General features: G+C 46.5%; 2 protein-coding genes across 15 annotated transcripts in view; one reads left to right on the top strand and one right to left on the bottom strand.

Annotated features, from left to right (window-relative positions):
- wdpcp (WD repeat containing planar cell polarity effector) overlaps positions 1 to 27469 on the top strand; it is a 42645-nt gene that overhangs the window by 231 nt on the left and 14945 nt on the right. For 3 of the 14 annotated variants that reach the window (XR_009715114.1, XM_061284748.1, XM_061284735.1), the window contains exons 1-14: positions 3430 to 3534; positions 4088 to 4149; positions 4591 to 4796; positions 4875 to 4967; positions 10203 to 10268; positions 11702 to 11790; positions 13451 to 13495; positions 15138 to 15188; positions 16365 to 16435; positions 17362 to 17421; positions 17600 to 17714; positions 21092 to 21231; positions 22796 to 22987; positions 26528 to 27134. Coding sequence is in view for 13 of the 14 variants with exons in the window: in XM_061284748.1 (XP_061140732.1) it covers positions 11730 to 11790; positions 13451 to 13495; positions 15138 to 15188; positions 16365 to 16435; positions 17362 to 17421; positions 17600 to 17714; positions 21092 to 21231; positions 22796 to 22987; positions 26528 to 27134 (1342 nt within the window). In the remaining variant the exon portion in view is untranslated. The other 11 variants (XM_061284739.1, XM_061284741.1, XM_061284746.1 and 8 more) reach the window with 11 other exon arrangements.
- mdh1ab (malate dehydrogenase 1Ab, NAD (soluble)) lies at positions 467 to 3486 on the bottom strand. The gene is made up of 9 exons (XM_061284751.1): positions 3334 to 3486; positions 2738 to 2836; positions 2515 to 2611; positions 1964 to 2139; positions 1774 to 1896; positions 1500 to 1676; positions 1298 to 1411; positions 1094 to 1183; positions 467 to 939 (listed from the first exon to the last, which is right to left on the bottom strand). The coding sequence occupies exons 1-9, from the start codon at positions 3334 to 3336 to the stop codon at positions 817 to 819; spliced, it is 1002 nt and encodes a 333-aa protein (XP_061140735.1). The 5' UTR covers positions 3337 to 3486; the 3' UTR covers positions 467 to 816.

Below are 27469 nucleotides of genomic sequence, written 5' to 3'. Positions count from 1 at the left end.
CGCTTATCCCACGAGGTGACTAAGGATGCTCAGCGATTGCTGTTGTAATTTATCCTTCATATATTGTATTGAAATTTCCAAATATTATTAGCACACAACCAGTCCGTTTGGTGACGTCAATCGTTATTACGCCACTGCACTACTGCACGAATACTTGGTGGAAAAGTAGACATATTCTGCCGCCCACTGGTGTCATGATGGTACTGCAAGTTGATATTTTGCAATACGTTGCAGAGTCCCCCATTAAATTGTATAACGTTCTTGTGGTCTTTAAATGGACAACTGGTGCAGTACAAGTCAAGTTTGAGTCGAATTTCATTTCATAAATGACATCTTTGAAAAAACTACCCTCAACATGACTTGAGTGACCTCATGCTTTGAAGGCCACATTTCATCGTTGCACATAAATCGAGACATCAGCAAGAGTGTTCAATGTAATTTGGTAAACCCAATGAATCTAGTGCAATATGTTTCAAGTCTTTTATTGTGACAGCATGAATGGTTAATTCAAGTTTTTTCAAACACCCCTCAACGACACGACAAAATGAAATGACCTTGCTTCAGGTGACTAATTTTGTAGACTCACATTGGAGTGCTTCTTGGAGTGTAGTCACTCATGATCAAAGAAAGTGTTAGACAGATAGTTGGAGAACCCCAAAAAAAAAACCCCAAGAGAAGCTCTTGGGCTTGTTGTGACCTTTAAAACCTACACGTCTCCTGAACAAAACACACTCTACATCTCTTAACAGACACACATGAGGAATCCAAGGACATTGAAAAGGAGTGTTTTTGTCACAGGCGGGCGTCTACACGTAGTCACTTGGCCAGGAATTCCATAGCTGTGTCTCTCTCGTCTATTAGCTCTTTGGCCGTGGCCTCCATCTTGGCCTTGGAGAAGTCATTGATGGCCAAGCCCTCCACTATTTTCCAGGTCTTGTTCTGAGGGGATAGAGTAACAGCATGTTAATTACTCCATTAAGCCGCAGCATTCCAAGTAGCGCGCTGCCCAGACTTGCAGCCAGTGTTGGAACGCATTTATACAAAAAAAGTAACTGAAAAGAGGGGGGTAGTCCAGAATGTAAGGCATACTAACCTTGATCTGGACAGGGAAGGAGTAGATGAGGTCATTTGGAACGTTGTAGGTGTTGCCTGCGGAGTACACACCCATGGAGATGAACTCACCCTGGATAAAAAAAAAAAAGAAGAAACCTGTTTAGAATAGTAACTCCTAATTTTCATCGTGTGCGTTATATGTCAATACATCCCCGCCCAGAGAATAAATACGAGCAAAATTCACCTCGGGTGTGCCGAACCAGATGTCCCTCATGTGGTCGCAGATGGCCTTGGCTGCAGACATGGCGCTGGACAGCTTCCTGGCCTTGATGACAGCGGCGCCTCTCTGCTGCACCGTCTGGGGCAACACCGGGAAGACAGTTTCGGTTTGGAGTTTCGGCAAGGTCATAAAAAAGTCATCTAAAAACACTACGACGTTTACGCACAGTGATGAAGTCTCCTTTGAGCCAGGCCTCGTTCTTGACGGCGTCGAAGCAGGCCACTTCGCTGCCGGACACGTTGACCGTGCAGTGGTGGACGTCTGGATACTGCGTGGACGAGTGGTTGCCCCAGATGATCACGTTCTTGACGTGGTTGGCGGGGACGCTGCAGCACATCGCAACCTGCGGCGCAGGCACACACATCGAGCACGTTCCTTACGTGGGAAGTCGGAAATGTATCAAAACGGCGGCAGGAAGTGGAATCCCCGCAGAGACACACCTGAGAGCGAGCCCTGTTATGGTCGAGGCGGGTGAGGCACGTGAAGTTCTCCTTGGGAATGGAGGGGGCAGACTTCATTGCAATCAGACAGTTGGTGTTGGCTGGGTTTCCGACCACCAGAACCTGAAAGTATCCCAATCAGTTCCCCTTCGTGTGCCAACGATGTGCAAAGAGTCCAGGCGCTTACTACCTTGACGGTCTTCTTAGAGTACTTGTTCAGGGCCGCCCCTTGGGTCTCGAAAATGGCCACATTGGCTTTGAGCAGGTCCTTCCTCTCCATGCCCTCCCTCCTGGGCATTGAGCCCACCAAGATGGCGGCATCCAAGTCCTTGAAGGCCACTTCGACCTTGTCGGTGGCTACGATTTCTGCGGGGGGAGGAGAATCTCTGCGTGAATCAACAGATGTGTGTCGATACGGAACGACAGTGTTTGGCTACAGAGGTCCCGTTTTGGTCAGTGTATTATTCACGGAGGGCCTCTCCCAGACCGTCACCCCAACCCCACGTGTGGATGAAACACAGGGAAGCACAGTTTGAATGGGGAAAATTCCACAATGGAGAGGGCTCAGTGTTGCCTTGGGAATGGAAGATAGTTCATTTTTGAAAAGGTTGCTTACTTGAACTAATACAAACCCTGGGGGAGGGGGGGGGGTTGTCGGGGCTCTGTTATTGAAAAATTCCCCAATTTGCCATTTTTGTTTTCATTGCTAATTCCCGGTCCAACCTGCAGTTTAATGTTTACCTCTCAGAAGAGGGAGGGCGCAGTCCTGCAATTCCATGACAACGCCTTCCAGGACGGGCATCATGGGCGGAATATCCAGGAGGAGCAGTGCGATTGGCTGGCACGAAGGACCGAGAAATCAAATGCAAAATTAACATTAAGCCACGTAGCAAATTGTGTCTCTGTGTCGACGCCAACTCATTTCAATATGAAGATTATGAGGGGAATACTAGAGCTCCTTTACCTGATCTTTCCCAAAGACATCACCTTTAGCAACGCTGAACAACAACGAATAGGCAATCTGCCCTGCAGCACCAGTCACCAGAACTCGAATTGGCTCAGACTGGGAAGGGTAACGTGGAAGAGAACGGAAACGTTAGAACAAGGATTGATTTCACAGGTGGGGCAGTTAGGCAGGCATTACTTCCATATGGGTGTTGTCGACATTTCCCGTTTACACGCAGGATTAACCTAATCTAGGTTACTTCAAATATAGATTCCTCCTACATACATTATATAAAAGGAATAAAAAAACTAGGCAACAACAAACACAGACTGTTATCTTTACCTTAAAAACATTATGTAAAAGAAAGAAAGAAAAATCAACTTGACAACAGGGGTTAAAAGGACATGGAAACTTAATACCAAAACTCCACTTAGCATGGCGGTCTGTCATTCAGTGTACAGCTCGACCGGTGTTACATAATAGAAATGTCAGACGTGTAAGGCTTGAAATAAGTTTGTTTTTTTTAAATCATAAATTCTTTCACAGGCTGTCAAAACAACACACACTGATGGCAGATAAATAAGATCGAATCGGTGTTAGTTGCGTGCACTCACCATGATGTCGATCGCTTCACTTTCAACTGCTCACTGGGGAGGGAGGTCATTCGCCGGGGGGAGGGGGCGTGAACAAAAAAAAACTCGCGGCATTATCGCGAGAGTTGGGTGAACCCCGGGAAGTGTAGTCGTATCATTGTATCGGTAGGTTTTTGAAAAAAATGGAACCACAAATGAACTACTTTTCTACAACTAGCGAATGTAAGATACTTATTAACGTGTGTTAAGACCCACTTTGAAGCCCACCGGCTGCTGTCGCTGATTCCGTCAGTCTCACTAGTTAGCCTGTTACCACGGCTGTTGCCAGGTGACGCCAATTGCGCTGCGGTAGTTAGCATTTAGCAACGTGGGAGCTACTAATTTATAGAAAAATAAAAACTTAACAGTCGTGTCTTGTTGGCTACAATAGGACGTTCGACGTCCACATAGTTTAAATGAACATGTTAACTGGTGAAGCGGGTTGCTTAAATGACATTTGACGTCGTGAGCGATGAAAGTTTGGAATGAAGTTGGACGCGTAAAAGAAGATGCTACTCGCGTAACCGCATTGTAAGTGATATAACCAGTTTATCAACTTCAATTGTGTTGCGGTGTTCATGTCTAACGTAACTTAACGGCTCTAGTGACGAATAGATAAACAGCAGTGCATGACAGTTTAACCCCCAAATCAGTGTTGCATTACTCTACTTTATCTTTTCATTCAATCTTGGACATGCAATTAATTCAATATTTATTATTGTGTCTCTATTTGCAGTGGTTTCATTGTCGTTCTCAGAAAACGTCTCTTGGTTTTGGCTTTTAGAGAGGACCTTCCAGGTGAGCATGGTCTTATCAATTTACTTAAAATTCTTTGTTCCGTGTTGTATTTGTCAAATGATGGCAAAATCACTCAATTTATTACTTTGACCCCTCCCACACACACTGTAAACACATTTTAAACATACTGGACATATTTAATATCTGTCTAAATGTTTTGTGTTTAAATATGCCTTCTTCAAAGTGTCATCCAGCGTGATATGATCTGGTACCCGTTTGCCACACTGGGCTGGTGCTCCTGTTTCTTTTCTCTGTAAAAATAATCGAGGTGTATCTTCTGTCCCTTGGAGCCACTCAGAAGTGACATTGGGAAAAGTTCAGCCAGCTGAGGATTCTGGAACATTGCTCGCTTTGCCTCCTTTGTCCTTTCACCTCCCTCCTCTTACCCCCTTTTCTTTTCTTTATCGCTATCCTATTCTGCTCCTCCACTTGGGCCTGAAGGGTGCACCTGAGCGAGCCCCCCGTCAACGTCGACAGCTGTGGAAGGGGGTTGAGGGCAGATACTGTATAACCAGGAGGACACCCCAAATCAGCTTTTTATCTGCTCCGGTAGACTATGGTCTCTCTGTGTTCCTGCAAACGTGACCAGATTGAAGTCCCCGCCTGTGTAGCGTCGCGAGTCTCGACATTCCCGTCATGTCTACTATGTGAGATTTTTGTGCTCTGTTGCACAATTGCTCTGGTGTCCCGAATGGGCTTCCAGTCTCATGTTTGTATTCCACTAGGTGTCAGTGCAAGACCACAGTCAACACGACTAACATTGTCGATGAGCGTTGAAGACCTGCGATCCCAGAAGATTGGTCGCCACTTCACACAGAGTAAGGAGGCGTTTCATACATCGGTAACTCAGTGTGCTTCAACAATTAAAAATAGACATTTAAAAATGAAGTACAAAATTAAAATCCATTAAATGTTTTTATGGATTTATGATTGGCTGGCAACTAGTCCAAGAATCACCCAGCCTCTCGCTTAAAGTCAGGTCCAAAATGATAAGTCGTGTTTTGAAAGTTGCTGATCCAAAATGGGTTTTCTCGGCCGCGTGCGAAAGTCTCAACGAGTCCCTCTTACTGTCTTTCGACGAAACCTGAGCAGATTTCAAGTCGTGTCTCTTGTGTATATGTGGGAGGGAAAAGAGCGACAGTGTTGACAATCGGGGAGAACCCAGGCCTCAGCAAACACACCGCGAGTAAGTTCTTGGCATTGATGCAGAACTATTCAATTAAAATTCCTAAGTGTGTTTCTTCCAAGTGAGCCTCGACCGCACTCCCTCTCTCTCGCTGTCTGTCTCCCAGAGACGTTTGCATAAGCAAATGGTCCGTGAAATGGCTTTTGATGGAATCAAACTCCATATTAAGACAAATGCATATTTCATAGCCGCCGATGGACTGATTGACAGAGCGGTGTCCTTATTTCTCCACTGCCGATCTTCTCCCCGAAGGCGATGCTTATCAGAATATTACCCTGGCTTGACTTGTTTTTGATATGTCAACTTGTAATTTTAGACCTCACAGAGATACTTGGGCTCGAAATTGTTTGGTTTGTTTTTCTGTGCTTTTTTGGCAGCCACTAGGGGGCGCCAACCTGCTGCATGCTGACTTTACGCATCTTCACGTTGGAACATTTATTTGATATCCAGATTAAGGTCCTTGCGCTTCGTTTTGTTCGTCACGTTTAAGACCACGGCTAGTGACATTTTGTCCTACTAGTACTCAATTGATTTTAACAAGTCCTCTGCTGCACTAGTAACATTACTTGGCTAACTATTAGTCTCCTGGAACTTGCAGCAAAATTCCCACTTGTCGTCTAGTAACATGTTGTCGTGTATGCCAATTTCTACGCACAACAGCAACAAATTCCACATTTTTTGTGTTAATCAACGCTAATCAAAGTGATGTCATTTTAGCCGACCAAGGCCAGCTCGTCAGACCTTTCATTAACCCCAGATCCCAAATCCATCCAACTGGACCGCTGATGGCAACTCAGTGCCGAAAGCTGGCCGTCACACCCTTCTGCACAGCCATAATGTTGCATTTGGGGGTGGAGGAGAAGGGGGCTGCAGGGGTGATATAGGGGCCATGCAACAGACAGCACTGCATGATCCGCTCGCCTGCAGGTTACCGGCAACATGGCTGGTCCTGTTTGTCTTCTCTCTCTCTCTCGCTCTCTTTTTCTCCCTCTCCCCCCCACCCTTGCCCCCAAAGAAAGGAAAGAATGTTTTCCCCCACAACACGGCTCCGTGCGGGGATTAAGGCCCGTTTCGAGCGGCCCGGGGTCGCGCGGCAGATGTTAGCCAGGATAGCTGCTTGTTGCCGTGACAACAGAAGGGCCGTTTGGGATGTGGGCCCGCCCAGACGACCTTAAGCGTACGTATGGGTGTGTGAAGGGAAACAAGTGCCAGTTTTGGATGGAAAGTTGGGACCCATGAGGGCTAAACAGTCAACTAAATGGACCAAATTATTGGGGACACAGTGAAAAGTGAACTTCGAAAATGACTATTAAGATGAATGGTTTTATTTATGATACGTTTGGGCCCAGTGTCTCGATTTAACAGAAGGCCGGAAAACAGGTTTGTTCCGATGGCAATTGTTTGTCAGCTTTTGTCAATCACAGCAGCCGCACAATTGAGAGAAACACAATATCAGCGTTCAAAACTTGAGACTAATGATGACTGACATGATCTTTGTGATGTACTGTACATTCTGTCAGTACACGAGCGTAACAATGGCCCAGACGGTGTCAAGTGAGCAGGAACGTGAATAGCTCAGTCAAGCGATCACTTCTTATTCCCGCCTGCTGCTGCTTTTCCCAACTTCCTGCGTTTTAACTCGAACTGTTGCCCTGTTAACAGTGTCGGGCACAGCTCGGGATTAATCGGCAAAATGCGAAAAGGGAACCTATGCTCTCCTGACGTCAAAGGGGGGGGGGGGGGGGGGGTCAGAGTGTGGTTAACTCCGAGGCCCGGCAGCGGCGGCCCCTCCGCTGCTCCTTGCCGTCAACTCCGACGGGAAGAGGATACCTCGTCTGACAAGACAAGACTTGACCCACGAATAGAGGCAGAGCTCTGCTTTTGTACAGAATTCACTCTTGGACCTATCATTTGTGGGAGGAGGGATGAGTGGAGTGTCGGTTTTGTTTGTGTTTCCGTTTTGTTTGTCGGTCAGGAATGAGTTAACCGTTTTGTTAGCTTCGATTACTAACGCTGAATATTAGCTTGCATGTGAATTTGAGTTAAATGTCTGACGGAGCCATTTTGTGACTCTATTTGGCAGATTTGACTGTTTGGGAAAAAAAGGTGGATTATGAAAGGACATTTAACAAGGCCCCGTGTCCAAAAGTGAACAGGAAGTTGACAGTTTTGGGTGAATTCCAGATCGAAAAAAACAACAACAAAGCAGTTCAACTAGACAGTTGGGTCACACTAAAGTGCAAGATTTTTTTTTTTGCCTGCATCAGTTAAAGTGGGCGAAGAATGAGGTCAAATTTGCTAATCATTTGGACGATCTGCTAAGGAAAAAGTCAGTTGTTTAAATTAGAGGAGACCCAGATGCCATTTTAGATCCAGAATGTTTGTTGTTTGTTTTTGGTACTTGATGCACTTTAGTTAAGTATGATTGACATCTGCCAGGTCACTGCTGGGAGTAGACAAGGTAGGGGAAAAGATTATTTACTCGTAGATGGCAGAATGCCTCAGTCGGAGGTTTGAGAGGGCGATAGCGACACCGGAATCCATCTCAGAGGTCGCGGACGCCAGCCCTTTTGCTCCGAGTGCCATCGACTCGCCGTCGTATCAACCTGTCACAGGTGGAGCGAGACAGAAAGCCCGCCGAGGTGTGTCCGAGGTGTCACGGCCTCGTCTGGGAGGTGACAGACAACCCGTGTGTGAACGCGTGACGGCTGAATAAGACCGTTAAGAAGTCTAGGGGACGTTCGGCGTGACCTTTCCTTTCTGCCGGGGTCGGCGGCCACTCCGTCAGCCCGACGGCAACTTTGAAAGGACGTCAACAAGCTTTCGACAGGTTGGAAAGTTGACTGCATTGAGATCCGGTACGTGTTCCGGTACTATATTCTGAACGCGACTCGATCGGCCTCAACGGCACGGTGGAGTTCGCGGTCATTAGGTGAGGGACGAACGGCGGGACAGCAACCGGCTTTAGGAGCAGAAAAACAACAACAGCGTAAAACAAAAGCTCAGCGTGACACGTGTCACCTCGACGGCGACAGGGTAGCTGAGGCCCATCTTGGCCCGGGTTCCCTTTGAAGCCGGCCGCTCCGGCAATTGTGCAGCTGCCGTGGAAATGGTATTGCCTTTCATGCCCTTGCGCGTCGCCGCAGGGGCAGATACACGGGAGCTTTTAGCCAAACGCTTGGCGGGATTAGGCCCATTAGCGGAACAGGAGGGAGCGACAAGCGTTACTGCCCCGGCGTGTCAATGTTTCGAAAGATTTGGATGGTCCGAAATACGTCGAAGGCATCATCAAGCGGGATGTCGTCCTCACTTTTGCGTCCTCTCCATCATGATCAACACACCTTTTTTTTTTTTCTTTCGCACTCATTACTGAGGCTGTTTGCCTTTCTGCTCCAGGCGTTGGGTAAATACCTCTGCTGGAGTGAGTTTCCCTTTTTTTCCTCCCTCCCTCCCTCCATTAGCTCCTCTAATGACGTTTACACTTGTGCTTAGAAAGGCCTCCTCTCATCTCCGCGGCATCCTCCTCCCTCCTCCGCTTTTCTTTGCTCACTCGGGCCACAAGATCATGTTTAAAGGTGTTTGGACTTTGCACTTTGAGTCCTGCTTTTGGGTGAATTAGTCCAATTCGTGAGATAATCCCTTTATTGGCAGGGAAACACATTAGAGCAGCAGAGAGCAAAGAAAAGGTCAATTGTAGGTAGAAGGTTAGCGTAAAACATCAATATTGCAGAAACCTTTTATTTTTTTAAAAAATCCCCAAAGAACAGTATTTTTTGTTTGAATTTCAGATAAAACTTTAAAAACCTCATGAGAAAAATCACAAAATATTCAAATACTTAGTGTATGACTCGAAAATAATACATTTTTCTCCATTTGTTTCAAATGGATCATGACAATCTTATTGTATTTTCCTTCATTTTTGTAATATATATTTGTAATCTTTTTAATTTTGACTAAATGTTACAATATGGCAATATATGCTAAATACACATACAGAAGAAAGAGCACATGTTTTTTTAACTTCAGTAACTGTCAAACTATCTTAGCATGTAATATACTTATATTATCTTTTTTCAAAATCTATATATCTTATTTGACTCTATTGATGGACATTGTTAATAATTTTAACAGGTCTTATTTTTCTTGTGTTTAAAATGTTGTCCAATTGTGTTTATCCCAATTGGGAAATGAAGTATAAAAAATGACAGTAATCATAAATCACACTTAGTTCATCTGAAAATCAATCAGTCAAATACATATTAATTCATAAACTTTTTTTGTGGGCGAGATCTGTATGAATAAAATCGAATAAAATCTCTTGAATCTTGATTGACACAATTGTCACATTTCCAACAAGCCGAAGGCGACTTGTCCATTTATGCAACCTTCTGACCTAATAAACAAAACAATTTGGCCAACCCATAAGAGACGAAAGCTCACTTTTGACATCTGAACTCTTCACCTCTGCATGCCCCTTGAACCTGGAATGCAACTTTCAGCGAGTAACCTCTTCCCGTACTCATAATCCCGCTCTCGACCTGCCCAGAGGCCACGTCAGGGCAGTTTCCCTCTGCCGCCGATTGACGTGTCGTGTAAAACACACACGAATGTAGCTGTCACCTCGCCCGAGCCGTATTACCTTTGCCCCATTTTGTTCTACCTGTCCATCATTTCTATTCTGAATGGGATCCCGCGAGACTGAAAGACTCTAGGCCCGCTCCCTGGCGCCGCTTTGCCGCAGCGTATATGTCAGTCACGTTTTTTCTTTTTTTTTAGCGGCAACCGCAGTCTCGTTTTGGTCACACATGACAGAGTGAATGAGAAAGAATTCTTAAGATGTCAAAGCAAAGCGTTCCTTTCGTTCCAGGGCCTTCCACTTGCCCCGCCTGCAGCTCCACGTGTACGCCGCGAAAGCCTGAGTGCAGACCTCGAGGTAATCGCCACATCACCTTTGCAAATTATTCATTCCGCAAAAGCCCATTTCGCTTATCTGACGCATCTCTTGTCTTAATTTCCGCTGCCAGATAACCTCTTGGCATTGTATTTTTTTTTTCTTCTTCACCTTTAAGAAACTCATTGCTGCCTTTGAGCACGCCGCTTCCCGAGTGCCCATCCCGACTTCAAATATGTACATTCATCATGTTGTATTTTATGAACCCCCTCGAGATCGCAAACATTTGCTCTGTGACGCACGCATTGACAAACGTGCGACCACCCAGAGGCGCAGCGTCAATACAGAGCACAGACGACGCAGACACCAGACAAGGTCCGATTTTCTTTGAAAGAAGAGCCCCCAAATTACTCCACCAACCCTCCTTTGATGTGAAAGCAGCTTCTTGACAATGTAAAGAGCAATGCACTCCCCCCCCCCCTCACCTATACTCTACCTGCACACCCCCACAGAGCTCTGCAAAGGTTTAACAGGTATCAAACTTTTCTTTGACTCTACCATCCGTGCAATAACTAAACGAAAGCTATCTGACAGTAGTAAAAAAAAAAAATGGCTGGTGCCCTCTAAAAAAAAAAAAAAAAGCCATTTAGGAGAAAGAGAGAAGAATCCTCTTATTTCGCTAAAGTCGTTCCGCCGCGCCATGCTAGCCGCAGCGTTTCCACGGTACCTCATGTTATCTGGCCGTATTTTTGTTGGGACTTGTAGTTTGAGGGGTTTGGGCAGCACAATGAGATATTCCGCGCACTCCTGCCGCCGAAACAGGAGGAGGAGTATGTGCGGCAGATAAGAGCGACTCCTCGGAGAGGAAATCAGAAAGAGAAGCCGACGCTGCAATGTAACTGCCTTGCCTTTAACTCTGTTTTTTTTCTCCCGTGCCAAATATGTTTTTTTTTTACACCGCAAAATATTCGCACCCACAAGATTCGAACATACAACTCGACACGCATTCCGATCAGTTCAGCGAATCCGATTCTGTTGCTTGGGAAAACGGTAATCACGGCCGTTCTATTTTCCGACAGCCAGGATGCTCAGTGGCACCACACTGCCTCTCACAGGTCAGTGTTGGTACTACAACAAAAGTCTCACGCTCAACGTAGTTCCAGAATGGGAACAAAACGGGATGAAAATGAGAGACGAGCCGACTTCGACTCGTGAACTCGGGCTGGCGTCGGGAGGTGGTCAAAACCCGCGCCCCAATCGTTCACGCATCACCGGCGTGCAGTGACGGACGCGCACTTGAGGAATGACAGCTCAAACAAAGCGAACAGCATTCCACACAGGCGCGTGTGAAAACACCACAACAATAGCCGCAGGTCACTTTTTTTCGGCCGCTATGAACTCCACCAGAACTGCTTGGTGTCTGCAAGCATGTTTGACCCTTCCCCATCTTCTGTGTCCTTTTTTCCGTTGAGCAGAGTCAGCTCGCTCACACCTGTCCGTCAGATGGCGTTCTGCCTGGCTGAGCTGCACTTGTGGTCCACCAAGAGCTCCCTCCAAGTCCAAGGTACACTCGCCGATTCTCCGCTCCGCTCGGCGCCTGACTCTGCCGCGGCCTGTCAACGCTCACTTTGTTTGCTCTCCATCGGACGTGAACAGAGAGGCGTTTTCAGTCAACACCCGGGTCGGCGCTGCTCGTTGTTGCCTTCTTTGTCGTCACTTGAAGTTCCTCGTGTTGCTTTTACAGCGCTCGGTTGTTCGTCGATGACGGTTTTAATTGTTTAGCGTGACCGCAGGGATTTTGACAAGGAGGGGAAAAAGTGCTTGTTGTGAAGACCACACGTAGACACACACACACACACACACACACACACACACACGTAGGCATTTTTAAGACATGATACCATTGTCAAAACGTTCTTTAATTTGGCCAGATATGACCTTTTCGTGAGGGCTTTAACATGCACACCAAATGTCTGAAATTAAAAAAATAAAAAAAAATCCTACCTCCACCATTGTGAATATCAGTCCGAATATTTTTATTCCGATCGTAAAATAACGGTTTGCGCCACGATTAAACTTTTGAGCGGTATTACATATGACATTGAGTGAAAACACATTAAGTCCACATTGATAGTTTACCTTTCTCATAAGCGCACAATAAACATACGATAGCGACCTCTCGCTTGACATTTTTGTCCATTTCCACGCTCACCACATATCTGTCCATCTCCTCCCAACGCTCCGCTTCAACGTTTTCTTGTTTTCCGTCCCTTCCATTCCGTCCTTCACAGTCTGCTGGACTCTAGCGGAAGATAGTGTCTCACCCCCCAACTTCATATATGACGATGTGCGAATGTAACTGTGTTCCGTGTGTATCCTGTCTTACGCTGCCATATTTGTTTGGTGTGTTTTTTTTTTTTTTTTTTTTTTAAACCTTCTATCTTACAAAAACGTGCCGGGATGAATCTCCGCAAAGAAGCCTGCTCGCTGAGTCGTGACGCACCTTCCTGTCAACGTCCGCCTTAACAAACAAAAAAACAAACGCTGTGTAGATTTTTAACACGCGCCTGTGCTCACAATGCCGATACATTAGATTTAATAAGAAAAAGTTTCACACTAAGTAGCAGAAAAGTGGATAGGAATATTTGTAGAAATAGTTTTGGCTTTGTGCGGGAAATTAAAGTCCACAAGGTGACCTGTGGGTTTGTGTCCTGTTTTATTAGGATGACCTCAGCAGCAAAAGTGGCGGCGTGATAAAAAAAAATGATGCGTCGTGCGACTTTTGGGGCCTGCCGGAATAACGTCGGAAAAATGCACACCTCAGCAATTTGTCCGGTTTATATGTGTGTGTTTTTCAGCTCGCGTGTTTTTGTGTGTGTGTGTGTCTATTTTTAATGTCTACGTGTCAGTTTGAGTCTCTCAGATGGGCCAAAATGGGCACACTTGTCTTTATTAACCCCCCCCCCCCATCTAACCGTTTCCATTCTGGCTTGGACCCCCTCAATCCTACACCCCCCACCCCTCCTCCTCTCACCTCCCTCCAGTGGTCTTATCTAAAGCACGGCGCTGGCAGACGGGACAGGCCAGTGGCTGATAGCGATTGTTTATCCCACGGTGCAAAAATTGCTGATTTGTCTTGTGTGATTTTTTTTTTTTTTTTCTACCCCGACAGCACAATACTCATCTCTCCCTCTCTCTCCCTCCCTCTCTCTCTCGCCCCGCAGACACGGATATTGGCACGTATCAGTACCACGATAAAGCAGAGCCAGGTAAATAGTGTTTATATTGCCTCTGTGTTTGCGTTTCAGATAAGTTGTATTTGTGTGCACGTAAGATGTCAACACACACAAGACTTATATGCTTTTTTTTTTGGGGTGGGGGTCATCTTTGATCATTTTTGTACACATCGAGGCTGTGTTAGTATGTGGGATTTACATACGAAAACGTGCACCGATCGGGGTTATTATGATGAAGCCCGGCCTGGCGTTGGCGCTATTGACCCGGGGTCCTACCACAAAGCCATAGGAGAGCTAAACTGTTGACTTTGTCCTAGATCTCATAGCAATAGGCCCTCCGGCCTCTGCCCACGTGGGCCGGCCTTGTATTGCCTCAGGCCGAAGTCCGAAGCAGATTTGGTCTTCCTCCCTTCCTCGCCATCTCCAGGTTTTATTTTTAGTTTCCTTTTCAATAGCGATGTTTGCTTTCTTTCTCTCGTTTGAATAGCCGCTTCCAATCTTCAGTGGAGGAACGATGCTCTGCCTTCAAATCCTTTCATTTGGAGGATTATGAAAGTGTGGCTTGATATCACAGTGCAGGGAGGAGGAGGAGGAGGAGGAGGAGGAGGAGGAGGAGGAGGAGGAGGAGGAAGAAGAGTCAGCATCCAAACGTATTGCGACATTTCCACATGGGATTGTGACGATAGCCGTCGAGTGCAGTAAAATATTTCACGTTGTTGGATGTTTCGCTAATGCCAAATTCAGATGACGCCTAACCCACTTACCTGTAGTTAAACAAAATCGTTAAAAAAAAAATCACACCTAATCATTAGAGCCACCTTTGAGATTTGTTTCTAAATGCCGCATTGCTGTCCCATGAAAGGATGTTGAAAGTCATTTTTTTCATCCGACACTGGCCATTATTGCTGTCCAGAGCTGTTTTTGTGGATTGGGACAGTCAAGCGCCTCACGCCCACTAGAGGGAGGCCCAGGCTCATTGGAGCGCCTCGGGGGTCCCCTGCAGCCAAATAACCCGGCAGCCCACCCCCTACACTCGTCAAGCCCTTGCCTTGAGCAGGTGCCTGTGTCTGGGCCTGCCTGCCCCCCTTCCCACCCCCTTATCTGATTAATACTACTTATCCAGGAGGTGTTCCAACTAGACAGCCCACCACCGCCTTGCTGGCTGCGACCCGGGCGAGAGGCGCCGCTTTCGGGCGGTGCGCTTTGCCAAAACTGCCCCCCCCCCTTCCCCCAGATTTATGTTGGTGTTTAAGCTGCATTGTTGATAATGAACGAATGAATCAGAATCACCTTTTTGAGGGCCTCACAGGGCAGGAAAACTCAGACATTTTTGCAAGCTGGTGTATTGTGGTGGGGAAAAAAAAATGTTTAATGAGTCCGCAACTTGACCCGGTGAAAAAACTTAGTAGAACTTAGAAAAAAGTTTTCCATCTTGATTCGAAACAGCCATTTTCAGGCATTTTCAGGTTGGAGCGTTCAATGAGCGAAATTTGGTGGGCAGTCCTGAAAAAAATCTTAAAGACCCTAAAATTGAACAGGAGCCATTTTGATCCAATTCATTCTACTTTGATGGGAGGTTTTTATTTATTTATTTGTCTACGTGGGCGGAACTTGTCAAAGTTTAACGATCATTTTAAAGATTTGCCATTGAAACATTTCCCCCCCCCCCTTGCAGCCAATCACCAGGAGCATCACTATTTCAATGAGAAAATCTACTTCACCGAAGGTACAGTAAATTCAAATTTTTTCCCAAGCTGCAATTATTAACATCTTGGGCGAATCACTTCCTTGTATTCTCACGCACCCACTCACCCAGTCGTTGAATACAAACACCCTTATCAGGAGACAAACACACACACACACACACTCTCCTGCATTTACATACTGTTTACCTCCTCCTCACACCCTTTCTTAATGAAAAACCTTCATTTTTATTTTCCAGATATTGCACCCCATTAAAAGCAACAGCCCCCCCCCCCCTCCCTCCCGTCCCCGCCATTGAAGCTGAGGTCGTTTAGACGCGGCCGCCAGCAGATGCTCAAATTCAATTATGTCTTCTGTTTCCTCTCGCCGCGTGGCCACCAGAGATGCAGAAAGCAACATGAAGGAGGCCTTTTGCACACGCGGCGATACGCGCCGCGCCGAGCGAGAGGTTGCGCCGGGGAGATAACTTGAGTGCGCCACAATTAAGTGCGCGCTTCTCCTCGAGGAACCGTTTTTTTTTTTTTTTTTTTTTTTTTTTTTTTTTTTTTTTTTTTTTGAAAGGACGTTCGGCTACTCCGGGCTGAAAGCGGACGACTTAACGCTTCCGCTGGCTGCTCTGGGGACGGCGGCGCTAGTAATGGAAAACCACTTTATTCTAGTATTGTGCTTTAAAACATTGCTTTTGCAGATCAACATACTCTTAACAGCGCTAATCATGGCGGAGTCGCGATAAGTGAACAAATGTTTTTATCGTGTGATGCGTTCCGTGAAGCAGCATGAGGTTCGCCGAGCAAAATTATCTTTGAACACGTCACTATCGAATGTTTATCACTCGGCTCATTCTGTGAGTATGTCTAGATCCATCTCGTCCATCTCTCCGTCCCGTCCAATCTCTCGAACGGCAAAAAAAAAGCCGGCTGAGATGATAGACGGCCGTCTTTTAATGACTGCTCCTCGTTATTCTCGTTTTCCAGAACATAATTAGCATCACTTCCGTCTTTCCTGCGCATGGTTGTGTTGTCACCACCTTTTATTCACCACGTTGACCCCCTGTCACACTCAGCCTAAATACGTCTGGATTTTGTTTGCATTCTTGCCCCCCTTTTTTTTTTTTCCCGTCCCTCCCTCTCCCTCTCTCCAGTTTCTACTTGTTAAAAAGTTCAAGTCACATGATCTCCGGCATCGTTTTGTCTTCTAGCTCGAGGCTACTCGTGGACCCCCGCCAATCGGCGTCCGGAGAAGCTCCGCGATTCGCTGAAGGAGCTGGAGGTGCCCGCCTATACCCCCCCCCCCCCCCCTCGGCCGTCGTCGACCTCCCTCTGGGGATTTTCCGAGTTTTCCCTTTCCGAAACGCTTGATTGATTAACAAATAGGGGCATTCTCTCTCTGCGCTACCTCTGCCCCTTCACTCTCGCCGTCGCTCTCGTTTGTTCTCTTGCCTCCCCGCTCCTCTCTCATCACCTCTCTTTTGGCCCAGCTCTGTCATCGAGGGGGATATTTGAGGGGATCAGGGGGACCCGCTGGCTCTCCCCCTCATCCCTTCCCCTTCCTCCCTTCTTCTCTTCCTCCTCCTTTTCCTTCCTCTCCCCTCATTCTCCCCACCACCCGCTCCAACAACCCTCGCCCCTGTACTTGGGGCACTAGTACAGACCTGGCTTTGTTTGCTGGAACCTGTCTGTGGCTACACACACACACACACGCACGCACTGCTCACTCGTAACTATTGTCTGGAACCAGAAACACCCAGTTTACTTCCACACCCCATCCCTCTGCTCCTTCCCCACCCAGCCAATCACCCCAGCAGGGTTTGGAATGTGGCAGGAATGACTGACATTATACACACACGCACACAGTGAGAGCAAGCAGCAGTACCTGTGTTGGCAAGTGTCCGCTTACGTGTACCACCTGCTCAATGAATGTACATAAGTGGGTTCAAATATAGTACTGCACTCGTAAGGACGATTTTCCCAAACATGATCACCCAAAACTTGGAATGATGGGGAAAGTTTTAGGCAGGATGTTTCTGGATTATTTCCATTTCTGCATTGTAACCAGACAATATTCTTCCCGTTTATATTCTCATAAGAAAAGGTAATGTCACATGGTTTGTTGCGACCCTTTTTTTTTTTTTGGTGCGGACACCAACTGATTGTGACATGTTTGTCTTCTATTGTTCGTCTTTCGTACTCATTCAGGAACTGTTACAGACCAACACCTGCGTTCACACCAGATGGAGGAACACACAATATTGCCAGGTACACACACACATCCACTTGTTTCAGCCTTATGGTACTGGCCCGCGGTCCTCCCAGAGCAGGCCACAAATTAGCAGCTTCACTGCAGTTTGCTCAATGTGCTCCTTTGCTGTTCTCCCCAGTGTCCATTCCCCACTCTAATGTGTCTACTTTGTGTGTTTTTTCTTCTTGTGTGTAGCTTCTACTTAGCAGTGGCATACTGGTAACCTTGACCCTCAGCGGACCCCAACTCGAGCAAGTGTGCATCGACCGAGCGTTGGTGGGACGACTGCCAGGCAACACCGTGAGTGATGGTACGACAATAGCAAATGGGCTCCGACCCACTTGTGCCATGATGTCATTTTACGATTTAAAAGCATTGCAATAATTGTTCCCGACACAGATGTACAATTTTAAACACGTCCATTTATTACCACACAAACACACACACACACACGCGCATTACAGGTGCCACAGGTGAGCAAGCCGACTCTGCAAGCTAATTGCGGGCAAATCCTTTTGTGTTGTGCGTCCAGGGGCCTTCCCTTAAGAGCATCCATCAGTGTTTTTCCTCCATTGCGTCTTCCTCCAGGGGGTCCCACCTCTCCCACCATCTTTACCTAAGCAACCCATTCGCCTCCCCTCCCTCACCACACGCCCTCGCTCAGCAGAGAATAAGCGGCAGCCAAAATCTGCTAATTATTTCTTTCTTTCTGTATCAATTATTTGTTCATAACATGGCCTCCCTGCTTGGTCTCAAGACGCTCGATAAAGGCGCACACACACCTCACACATGTAATGAAAGCTTTCTTTTTGCAACAACTGTTTGTCGCTCGTTCGCTCACTTTCAAGAAACGCGCGTCACATTCACAGTTCCACGCAGTCAGGGCCCACAGGTACGCAGACGGCCGGCGACCTCCCGCCGTGCTCCATTCAAAGCCTCCGAGGCGCTAATTATTAGCGTAATGCTTGTACCAGAGAGGGCGGGCGAGTTCTATTGGGGGATTTGATGGCGGGGATTGTGTGGGTGTGTAGCATGTTAGAAGCTCTCCTCACATCTGTCACCGCTTAAACGAGCCCGCTTAGGTAATCAGAGCGGGAACACTCTGGAGTACACGTGCCGTGCGAAATTAAGACACACAATTTATACTGTAGTTGTGTGTGTGCGTGTTGTTTGAGCCATACAAACGCTTAGCACAAAAAAAAACATGCAATACGAGAATGGCTGTGTTTTTTATTTTTACACCATATGACAAAAATTGTTTAAAAAGAAAGAAATTGTAGGTTTTAATGTTCCCGCTTTCTTTGTGTCTTTCTTCAGTTCACCATTTGCCAGCTGCCCTTTTTGTTTCAACCTGCAATAGAAACGAACCTTTTTAGGTTGTGAATGCGGACGATAATCCCGTTTCTGCACCGGACGGATTAAGCTAAACACCAGACTTGTTCGCAAGAGCCACTCTGTTCCAGCCAGGTCCGCCTTTTATGCCTCCGTGGCGTAACAATGCCGGATTATTCTCCTTTCTTCAACTTTGTCCGCGTTCTCTGCCGCCGTATTTCCGTTGCATCACACCGAGGGCTAGATTACATATGTTTGCGCCATCAAAGCATTAGCGCCGGCCTTTTTGGCTGACGAGCCGCCCGTGTGTGCCGCGATTAAGCGTCCTTAAGTGATTTTTCATAGTCGGTTTCATTTACTGGTGTTTTAAATGTGCTTTGGCTAAGCCCATTGGCCTCTTATGTCAACACGCTGCTCAAGAGATGGAATTAAATGGATTTACGGGGGGGATGTGCCTTCCAGTGTGTGCGTGCGTGTGTGTCTGTTGTGCATTCGTGTGTATGTCTGTGTGTGAACTTGTGTAAAGTTTGTTTATGCTCGCAGGGTGTGAGTGCGTGCATTTATGACATATGCGAGTCTGTTTGCATTTGTTGATTTTTTTTGCAAACATGGCTGTTTTTTGTACATGTGCGTGTGTGTGTGTGTGTGTGTGTGTGTAAGTAGGTGGAGGATCATATCGGTCTGGACGCTTAATACCAAATCAGCCACCTGGTCCCGTTTTGGGTGCTCAGTCTGCTCTTATATCCTCGTCTTCATTTGGGAATGAATCTGCCTTGTGGAATTTTGTGTTTTATTTTTATATATGGATTTTTTTTTAAGGGGTGCATACATTTGCAAGAATACAGTCATATTATAATAGGGTAAATGTATTATTCCTAAAAAAGCCCTCATTTCTCAGAATACAATTGTATTTGACCACAAACTTTATAGTATGATAATAATGTCTCATTTTGTAATGAAGGACACACTATTCTTGGAATAAGGTTGTATTTTTCTAAGAAGAAAACAAAATAAATATTCTGTGAATAAAATGTTGTTTATATCAGGAAAAATTACAAAATTATAAGAATGAAGTCATATTTTTTGAGAGTATAATTCAACCAAAAATTTCAAGAAAAAAAACATTGGAATCAATTATTTAAAAAAAGACTCAATATTAAGTAATTTTGTGGTCTTTTTTTAGAAATAATATTTTAATATTAGAAGAAAGTTTTCCTTTTTAGCAGAAAGATGCACTATGTAAATAAAGCTGTAATATTCAGAGGAAAATCTGCATGTTTCCATACGTGAGTGTGTCAGCATATGTTGATTTTTGCAAACATGGCTGCCTTACGTATGTGCATGTAGGCTTTAAGCGTGTGCATTTAATCACGCCCGTCTGGACTCTTAAATCCACAACAGCCACCTGGTCTCACATTGGATGCGCGGTCTGCTCTCATATCCTCTCTTTCATTTGGGAACCAATGGGATTAATCCTAATCCCGTTTATAGACACCCGTCGAGATCAATACTAAACTGCATTTAACTTGATTTGCCTTTAATCTATCACAAAGATGCTTAGTATACCGCATTAACCGTTATGTCCAAAAGCCATCGCTCGACTTGTAACTGTCTGTGCTCTGATGGCGTTTAAACCCGGAGGCCATTTTGAGTTTACAAATGCTCCATAATCCTAAATTTGGGCATACAGGGACAGTCGGGTGGTGGTTGACCTGGTTTACGTCGCTCGCTTCTTCAACCCCCCCCTCCCTCCACCATATCCTTTTGGAATATTTGCATATTAATTTGAAATTCATTTGAAGTGTAATCATAGCAGCGCCCCTTGTGTGTATAAATACACACACGCACACATACGCAGCGTGGTTAATTGTGGGTTAGATTTCCAAATCTCGGGGTGCAGCCTTACTCATTCAACTCAAAGCAGCATATCTGAGAGACATGTGTTACAGCCCCCCCCCCCCTCCCTCCAAAACTCCCCTCCTTTACCGTTTAATTGCTTTCATAAACAGATTAATTTGAAGGAGAGTGGGGGTGTTTAGGTGGGGTGGTGGAGGTGTGTGGGGGTGTGGGGGGGGTCTTAATTGCTAATCAGCGTTTCCATGCAGCTCCTGAAGAGTTGAACAGGATTCAGTGCGTTTTCCACGCAAAGTAACAAAAAACATAAAAAAGCCTTGGAGCTTGCGGAACGGAAAAGTAGAATGCAAGAAGCAGAGTAGTGGGGGGGAAAAGGGAGGAAAGCCAGGAATATGAATGGGATGAAGATTGAGTGGCCAAAGGTGGTACTGCATAAATGGACAAAAGTATCGGACAACACTGACACATCATGCAAACACTCTTTTTGTTTTCTTTTGTCAGCGGTGTTGGGCGACAGGGTGTTTGTGCTGGCCTTCCCGAAGCAGAGCCAAGTAACCGCCATCTTCCTCGACACGAAAATCCAGGACTCCGCCCCCAAGGCTGGCAGGGATGCGGGCAAGCTCTCGCCCGCCACAATCAAGGTACGGCAATGGAGCTGCGTCCGCTGCATGCACTTCTACATTTGCGGGTCCTCGGATTGACAAATTTGGCAGTTTGGTGATGAAATGCTGCCTCAACCAGTGAACATGCATTTTTGAGAGACTCACTTTGCCCATTGCACACTGGGCCGCCAGTAAATCACGCTTGCCTCGTTGGAACCTCCTAGCGATGTCCCCGATCACCGTGGTAACGAAAACGATACTTCCGATTTTGAATTTTATTTTTTGATCGTGATTACAATTTTGATCTTTAATCTGAATCTGAATTTTTTTAATTACATTTTTTTGAATGTGAATTGTAGTTTATGATTTCAAATTGAGTATTTAAATGTAACTTATTTATCATTTTAATTAAAATTTGACAAAAGCCCCTAGCGCCGAGAAAGAACCACAATATTGTTCCTATAAATGCTTTTTGGATTTTCACGCCTGAGGACCCTCCAAAAATCACTTGGCTGTCATTCGCTCATCCTCTTTACTTGCATTTTCTCAGGTTATTTATCATCTTCCATTATTAATGTCGGCTTCTGTCAAGCTAATTCATAGTGAAGTGCATATTTTTGAGGAAGGTCCGCCACGCTCCGGATGATAATTAGCTCTCCTGGCACTTTTGGTTATAGGGGAACAAAGCCTCACCTAACTTGGTAAATCATCTCAAAATGTCACACACGTTTTGCTGGCATAGTTGAGGTGCTAATGCTCGTTCATAAACACACTCCTCCATATAACCTTTGTTTGTATCCGCGAGCCAGGACACACGTAGCCAGCAATGAAGAAAAGAGCGGTGGGAGACAATTAGCTTAAAGGAAGTGAACTAAAGCTTGTTTGAGTGAATGAACGAAGGACACATCAAAAAGATAAGCGCACACACAGTGGAGCGAGAGAGCGGGGGAAAGAAAGGTAGAATAAATTGAATTTTTCAGATCAATGAGAGGTTTCGGGTCAAAGAGAAGAGCAGTCACTTGTGAAATCAGAAGCAGGATGTTTAAAAAAAAAAAAAAGAAAAAACATTCCATAAACCAACATTTGTTTATGGAAAAAAAAAATGTTTCAGTATAGTAGAGTAAGATCTGAGGTTCAGTGGTCCATGTGTGTGAAGCTGAATGAGAATGATGGCAGCCAAGCAGATGATAAAGGGAACAAAGTGTTGCCCAAAACCGCTGAATGGAAGATCACTGACAGATTGGGAAAATGGTGCATGTGTGTGGGGGGGGGGGAATCATCGGGTTAATAATAACACACTATATCTACCCTGCGCACACATCCTCTCATCTCTTGCTCGATATATATATATGTATTTTATATATTTTCTAGCGTTTGCTGGTCAGCAATAATCAGAAAGCATTTTTCTGCCGGGCCGGATTAGTTTAGCCCTCCCGCCCTCCCTCGACTCCCCTCCAGCTTAGCCCGCTGAACCAGGGCAACGTGCGCATCTAGTGTGGAGAGGGGGGGGGCGGGGGCTTTTTGCGTATGTTGCAAGCAATGCGTAACACGCATACCAGGAGCTGGGCCATTCAGTAATGTTTTTATTTGTGTCTTGGCCCAGGTGATGAGCGTGGAGGTGGCAGGGTGGGCGTGTCGCCTCCGCCAAGGCGTGGCTCTTAATTGTACGGAGGACACGGCACTGTTGTGGTGGAGGTCCACGAGTCCCGACCGTGAGCTGTGGTCCTGGTCCTCCAAAAATATGCACGGGAACGACGTGGTGCTGCTCAGCTGCTTGCCCTCTGAAGGTCTGAAGGTGACAACAATAGCCACTTTTTCAAAATAATATGGAATAATATATAAGCCGTCCTGCAATTGACTTACCAGTTCAGGGTGTCGTCCGCCTTTTGCCCAACTGGGATAGGTTCCAGTACCATGTGACCCTAAACAGGATTAGCCGTGTAGCGAATAGATGGATGCGTTGCCACGTCACTATTATCTACCCAGGGTCTTCAGAATCAATAGTGCTGGCTGATGAAGCTATTCGGGAGAAATTTCTTTAACCAATCAGAAAGCAAATTATGCACGGAACAGTCTCTTAGAACAGCTGAACTTTATTGAAATGGTGACAGGTGCCTACTGACTCCCATTTCACATGAGATTAAATGTTATTGGTTTATTGTAAACACAGACATATTCCCAGGGTGTGCACACTTGTGCAAACGCATTGTCTCGGTTATTTGTTTTTGCTGTTCCCCTTAAGGGAACAGTAAAACAAAAATGATTGCGTTGTACAGAGTGGTGGAAATAGTCTCTTTTTTTAAGCTTGGCATTTGAGCAGGGGTGTGTAGACTTTTTATATCCAAATATAGGCACTGCATCAGAATAGGTATTCAAATTTGCAGACGAGAGTCAATGCTGTCTGGATAACAGACATATCCCCCCCAAAAATGAACATGTTGTTTCCCTTCAGTGCCGTTGGTGTTGTATATTTTTTTTTGTGGGTGCACTGTAGGAGCACCCAAACACAACGGCGCTGTTTTGGCGCGCAATCGTGTGTCGCGTGGGTGTCGGCATGTTCGTCACCTATAGGGTGGCACCTCGCTCGTCGCACCTCCGCGCCTTGAATATGCAGGAGCAACGGCTAAGCCGGCGCGGCGGCGTGAAGCGCGACGCCCACACGCAGCATCCTCCCCGCATGCTCCCGGCCTCTGGCAAGACCCCTCCCCATCAGCCAGTTGGCCCCGTGCCCACAAAAAAAAGCAAAAAAAAAAAAAAAAAACAACCCATGAAAGATCCTAAATTACCGACGAGGGGCTTAACTCGCTCTTAAATATTCACTTCATGGAGGCGAGAGCGAGGACGAGCGTTACCAATCAACACATGAATATTGAAATCATCAAAAGCAGATGCTGCGAGTCGCCTCTTTATCTATTTTATTTTTTTATCACACTCCTTCACCTCTTTGCGGTGTATCCCCCACCCCTCCCCTCCTTCAAGAACACAGCGGCCCCTCTTCTGCATCTAATGAAAGCATTTGTTGTCAGTTTTTTTCTCAGATGCGCAGCGTGAAATGAAGCGAGCAGTTTACGCCAGCAACTTGAATCGCTCCCAGCTCGCGAATATGTTTCCCTTTTGTCCGCCACGCTATCTGCTGCGCTAAACCCATTTTCTAGCCAGTCTCTCAGCATTTGTAAAAGTCTGATTTCATCCTCTATGTGGTCTTTATTCATAGTCCTTCTCCCTGCTCCGCTTAACAGTGATCACAGTACCATGCTAAGTTAGCAACATTTTTTATTTGCGCCGCACCGATATTTGGCGGGGTAAAATTCCGCTAAGCAATTAATTGGCTTAATAATTAAAAAAATTTAAAAAAAAATTGGGTCTCAACAATTACACCTCTAAAGATTTAAATTACATGCAGGATATTTAACTTTTTTTTTTTTATATATATATATATATATAATACTTTGTCCTTTAGTATTTGTTTAACATTACAAGGGAAAAAAAAGAATTGCAAAAAAACGTGTTAGTGTTATCTTCTGGTTATGTTTTATTGTAGAAAAATGGCAATAATTAACCATTTTAAAATAGTTAATATCATCTGATTCAATGGATTAATCAGCCTAAATTGTCCAAATGCTCAAATGATTTCCCTTAAGCAGCTGCAAATATTTTTAATGGTCCTTCACGCCTCTCATCAGCAAGACACACACACACACACACACACACACACACACGCTGTATTATTCCTAATGAAATGTAAACAGCAGATGAACGTTTTCTTCCCGACACACGCGCGTGTTTGTACTTTTATCCCCCCCGCCCCCCCCCCCTTCCAGTTATCTGTCGCCAAACACTTTCCCTGCACTTGCTTGATCTCTATTTGCCGTTTTTAATTACTATTTACTTTGGTGCTGCACTGCGTGGTGGTGCAACAAGAAACACCCTTAAAAAGACGACCCACCTTAAATGAAAACAATTAGTTCAGACTAAGGAGGAAGGGGGCAAGTTTTTTTCCCCATTCCTCCAGCACGTCACATTTATTGTTTTTCCAAAATATTAAGAGTTGTCTTTTGAACCGTATTCGACATATTTGAAGATAACATCGACGTAGTCTCTAACCCGAGTGTCCCTTCGTAAAACTTCCCATTCCCACCCTCCAGAATCCCCCCCCCCCTTTTTCTCTTCCCCGCCCATCCCATCATCCCTCAACTCTCCTCCGAGTGCCTCCATCGCCGCAGCCCCGTCCGTCTCTCTTCGTCTTTCTCTGCTCCGTGAGCTGGAAAATTGGCTTCAAAAGGCCACTGCTGTGAACAAGGGCCAGCCACACAGTTTGGGCCCGTCCGCTTTATCTTTCACGCTGCGGAGGGGGTCCGAGGTGGGGGGGGGGGGTTGAATTGTGCCAGCCAGCGAGAGAGGAAGAGCGAGGGAGAATAAGGAAGAATAGTTTTGAGCAGTCACTGAAACCAATAAGCAGGAGAAAAGCTACTTAGCGGGGGCCTGGCTGTCCTGTCTGCTTCTGTTTTTCCTCGTCCATTTTGCATCTCTGTCCTCGTCGACACTTTGTCATCGCACTCAGGTGCTCACCGGGGCTCTCTGAAGCTCTTGGGGACGGTTTTTGAAACCCTAGCATTGGATTCAAGCAGCAACAAAAAACTTTCAGGAGCCTCTTCATATCATAGACCAGTCAAAATCAAGCCCTCTAAGTATCTTTCTGGCGATGGGTGCCAAAAGAAAACAAACTGTGGCGCCGTGCAGGCAGGCAGCTTTAGCGCCCAAGCGATCCGTCTTTCTGTCCACACGGCAAAATGAAACGGTGTGCTTTAGCCAAAGCCGCCACGCTCAGCGCGGGCCTCATTCTTAAGTCCCCGCCCCTGAAAAGACCAAGACGCGCCCCGCCGTGTGACTGCGCAACTGTTGAGCCGCTCACCCGGCAGTTGGTTGTGATCCAGATGCCTCGTTTTCAATCGTCAAGCCTTTCCAATTGGATCGCATTGAGCGAGACGCGTCGTTTGCGGTCGTCGGTCGCCCCGCCGAGGATGTTTGACGATGACGTTTGTTTATCGCGGGCGCTCGGGGAGAAGCTGCGCTTGTTTAACCTTGAGTTGAAAATGAAAAGCTTATCATCGGCGTCCTTGATTGACAGTTTGCTGTTTACCAGCGTGACGCTTGGCTCTGGCCCAACCAGGCTTCGGGGTTCTGTTTTTGCTGAGTGGATGGCACCCAAATCCAAAATCTAACATTGGCTTCAGACTCCACATGAAACCAAATTGAATTTGCCTTTAGTGGAAATCCTAACTTTGGTCAGAACCCCAAATCTGAATCTCCAACATTGTCTCCTCTCCCCCCTCAGCTCCTGAGCTCAATGCAGACAGAAGGTGACCTTCTGCTTTGCACCTTCAGCCATCTTCAGCCGTACCAGCTGCTGACCGTGGAAGCGCCCGCAGGACCCCAAGCGTCTCGGGAGTCGTCCTGGGCTAAAGCCTGCGTGTACGAGTACGCCAAAGGACGCCTGCACCGCCTGTCCGCCGCCCGCATCCCGTTGCCCTCCCCCGCCGTCTCCTGTTCCCACCACCCCAGCGAAAACGCCCTCCTCCTCGGCCTCAGCGACTCTTCTCTGGTGCTGTACGACCAGCGTCGGGGGGCTTTCCTGCGGGCCTCCAGCCCCGCGCCGCCGACCCTCTTGGCCTGGCATCCGGCCGGAGCCCTGGCGGTGGCGGCGGCACCCGAACACGGCGAGTTAATGTTCTTCGACCTGGGCCTGGCGCCCGTCAAGGTGGCGTTGATGGCCGAGGAGGTGAAGCCCGCCGCCACGCTGAGCCTAGCCCGACACCTGCGCTGTCCCGGAGCTCTGCGGGGACTGCTGTGGGCCGCCGGTCCTGAAGGAGGCACCGATGAGGCCAATACCATGATGCTGGTGTTCCACGGGGGACCGCTAGCAGCTTTGAGATTACAACTGGGTATGTCACTAACATATTCAAGACTTTTCACAATTATATCCCAATAGCTTGTTTGATAGCTTCAGCCTCACCTAATTCCCACTGCCAGTATTTTCCTTGCTGTTCTTCCATCACTGCTTCTGGTGCAGACCCACTTTTGGCCCGCGTGTTCGCCCAGACGAGATATCTCTGTGCAAGCAGAGGGCGGCTGGCTAGGTGGGCGGGTGGGCGTTTGCTGATGTGTTTGTGGGGGTTTGCACCAGTGAGCTTCTTTCCTCTTATGCTATAAAACACACACACACACACACACAACTTGGAGGTGGGCCAAGTCTTTCTTCACTCCGTCATGTAGCAGT

The sequence above is a fragment of the Syngnathus typhle genome, linkage group LG8 (assembly GCF_033458585.1).
Source record: "Syngnathus typhle isolate RoL2023-S1 ecotype Sweden linkage group LG8, RoL_Styp_1.0, whole genome shotgun sequence".
Lineage (NCBI taxonomy): Eukaryota > Metazoa > Chordata > Actinopteri > Syngnathiformes > Syngnathidae > Syngnathus > Syngnathus typhle.
Note: the sequence above shows the minus strand (reverse complement) of the source record. Positions and strands in the feature narration are given on the sequence as shown.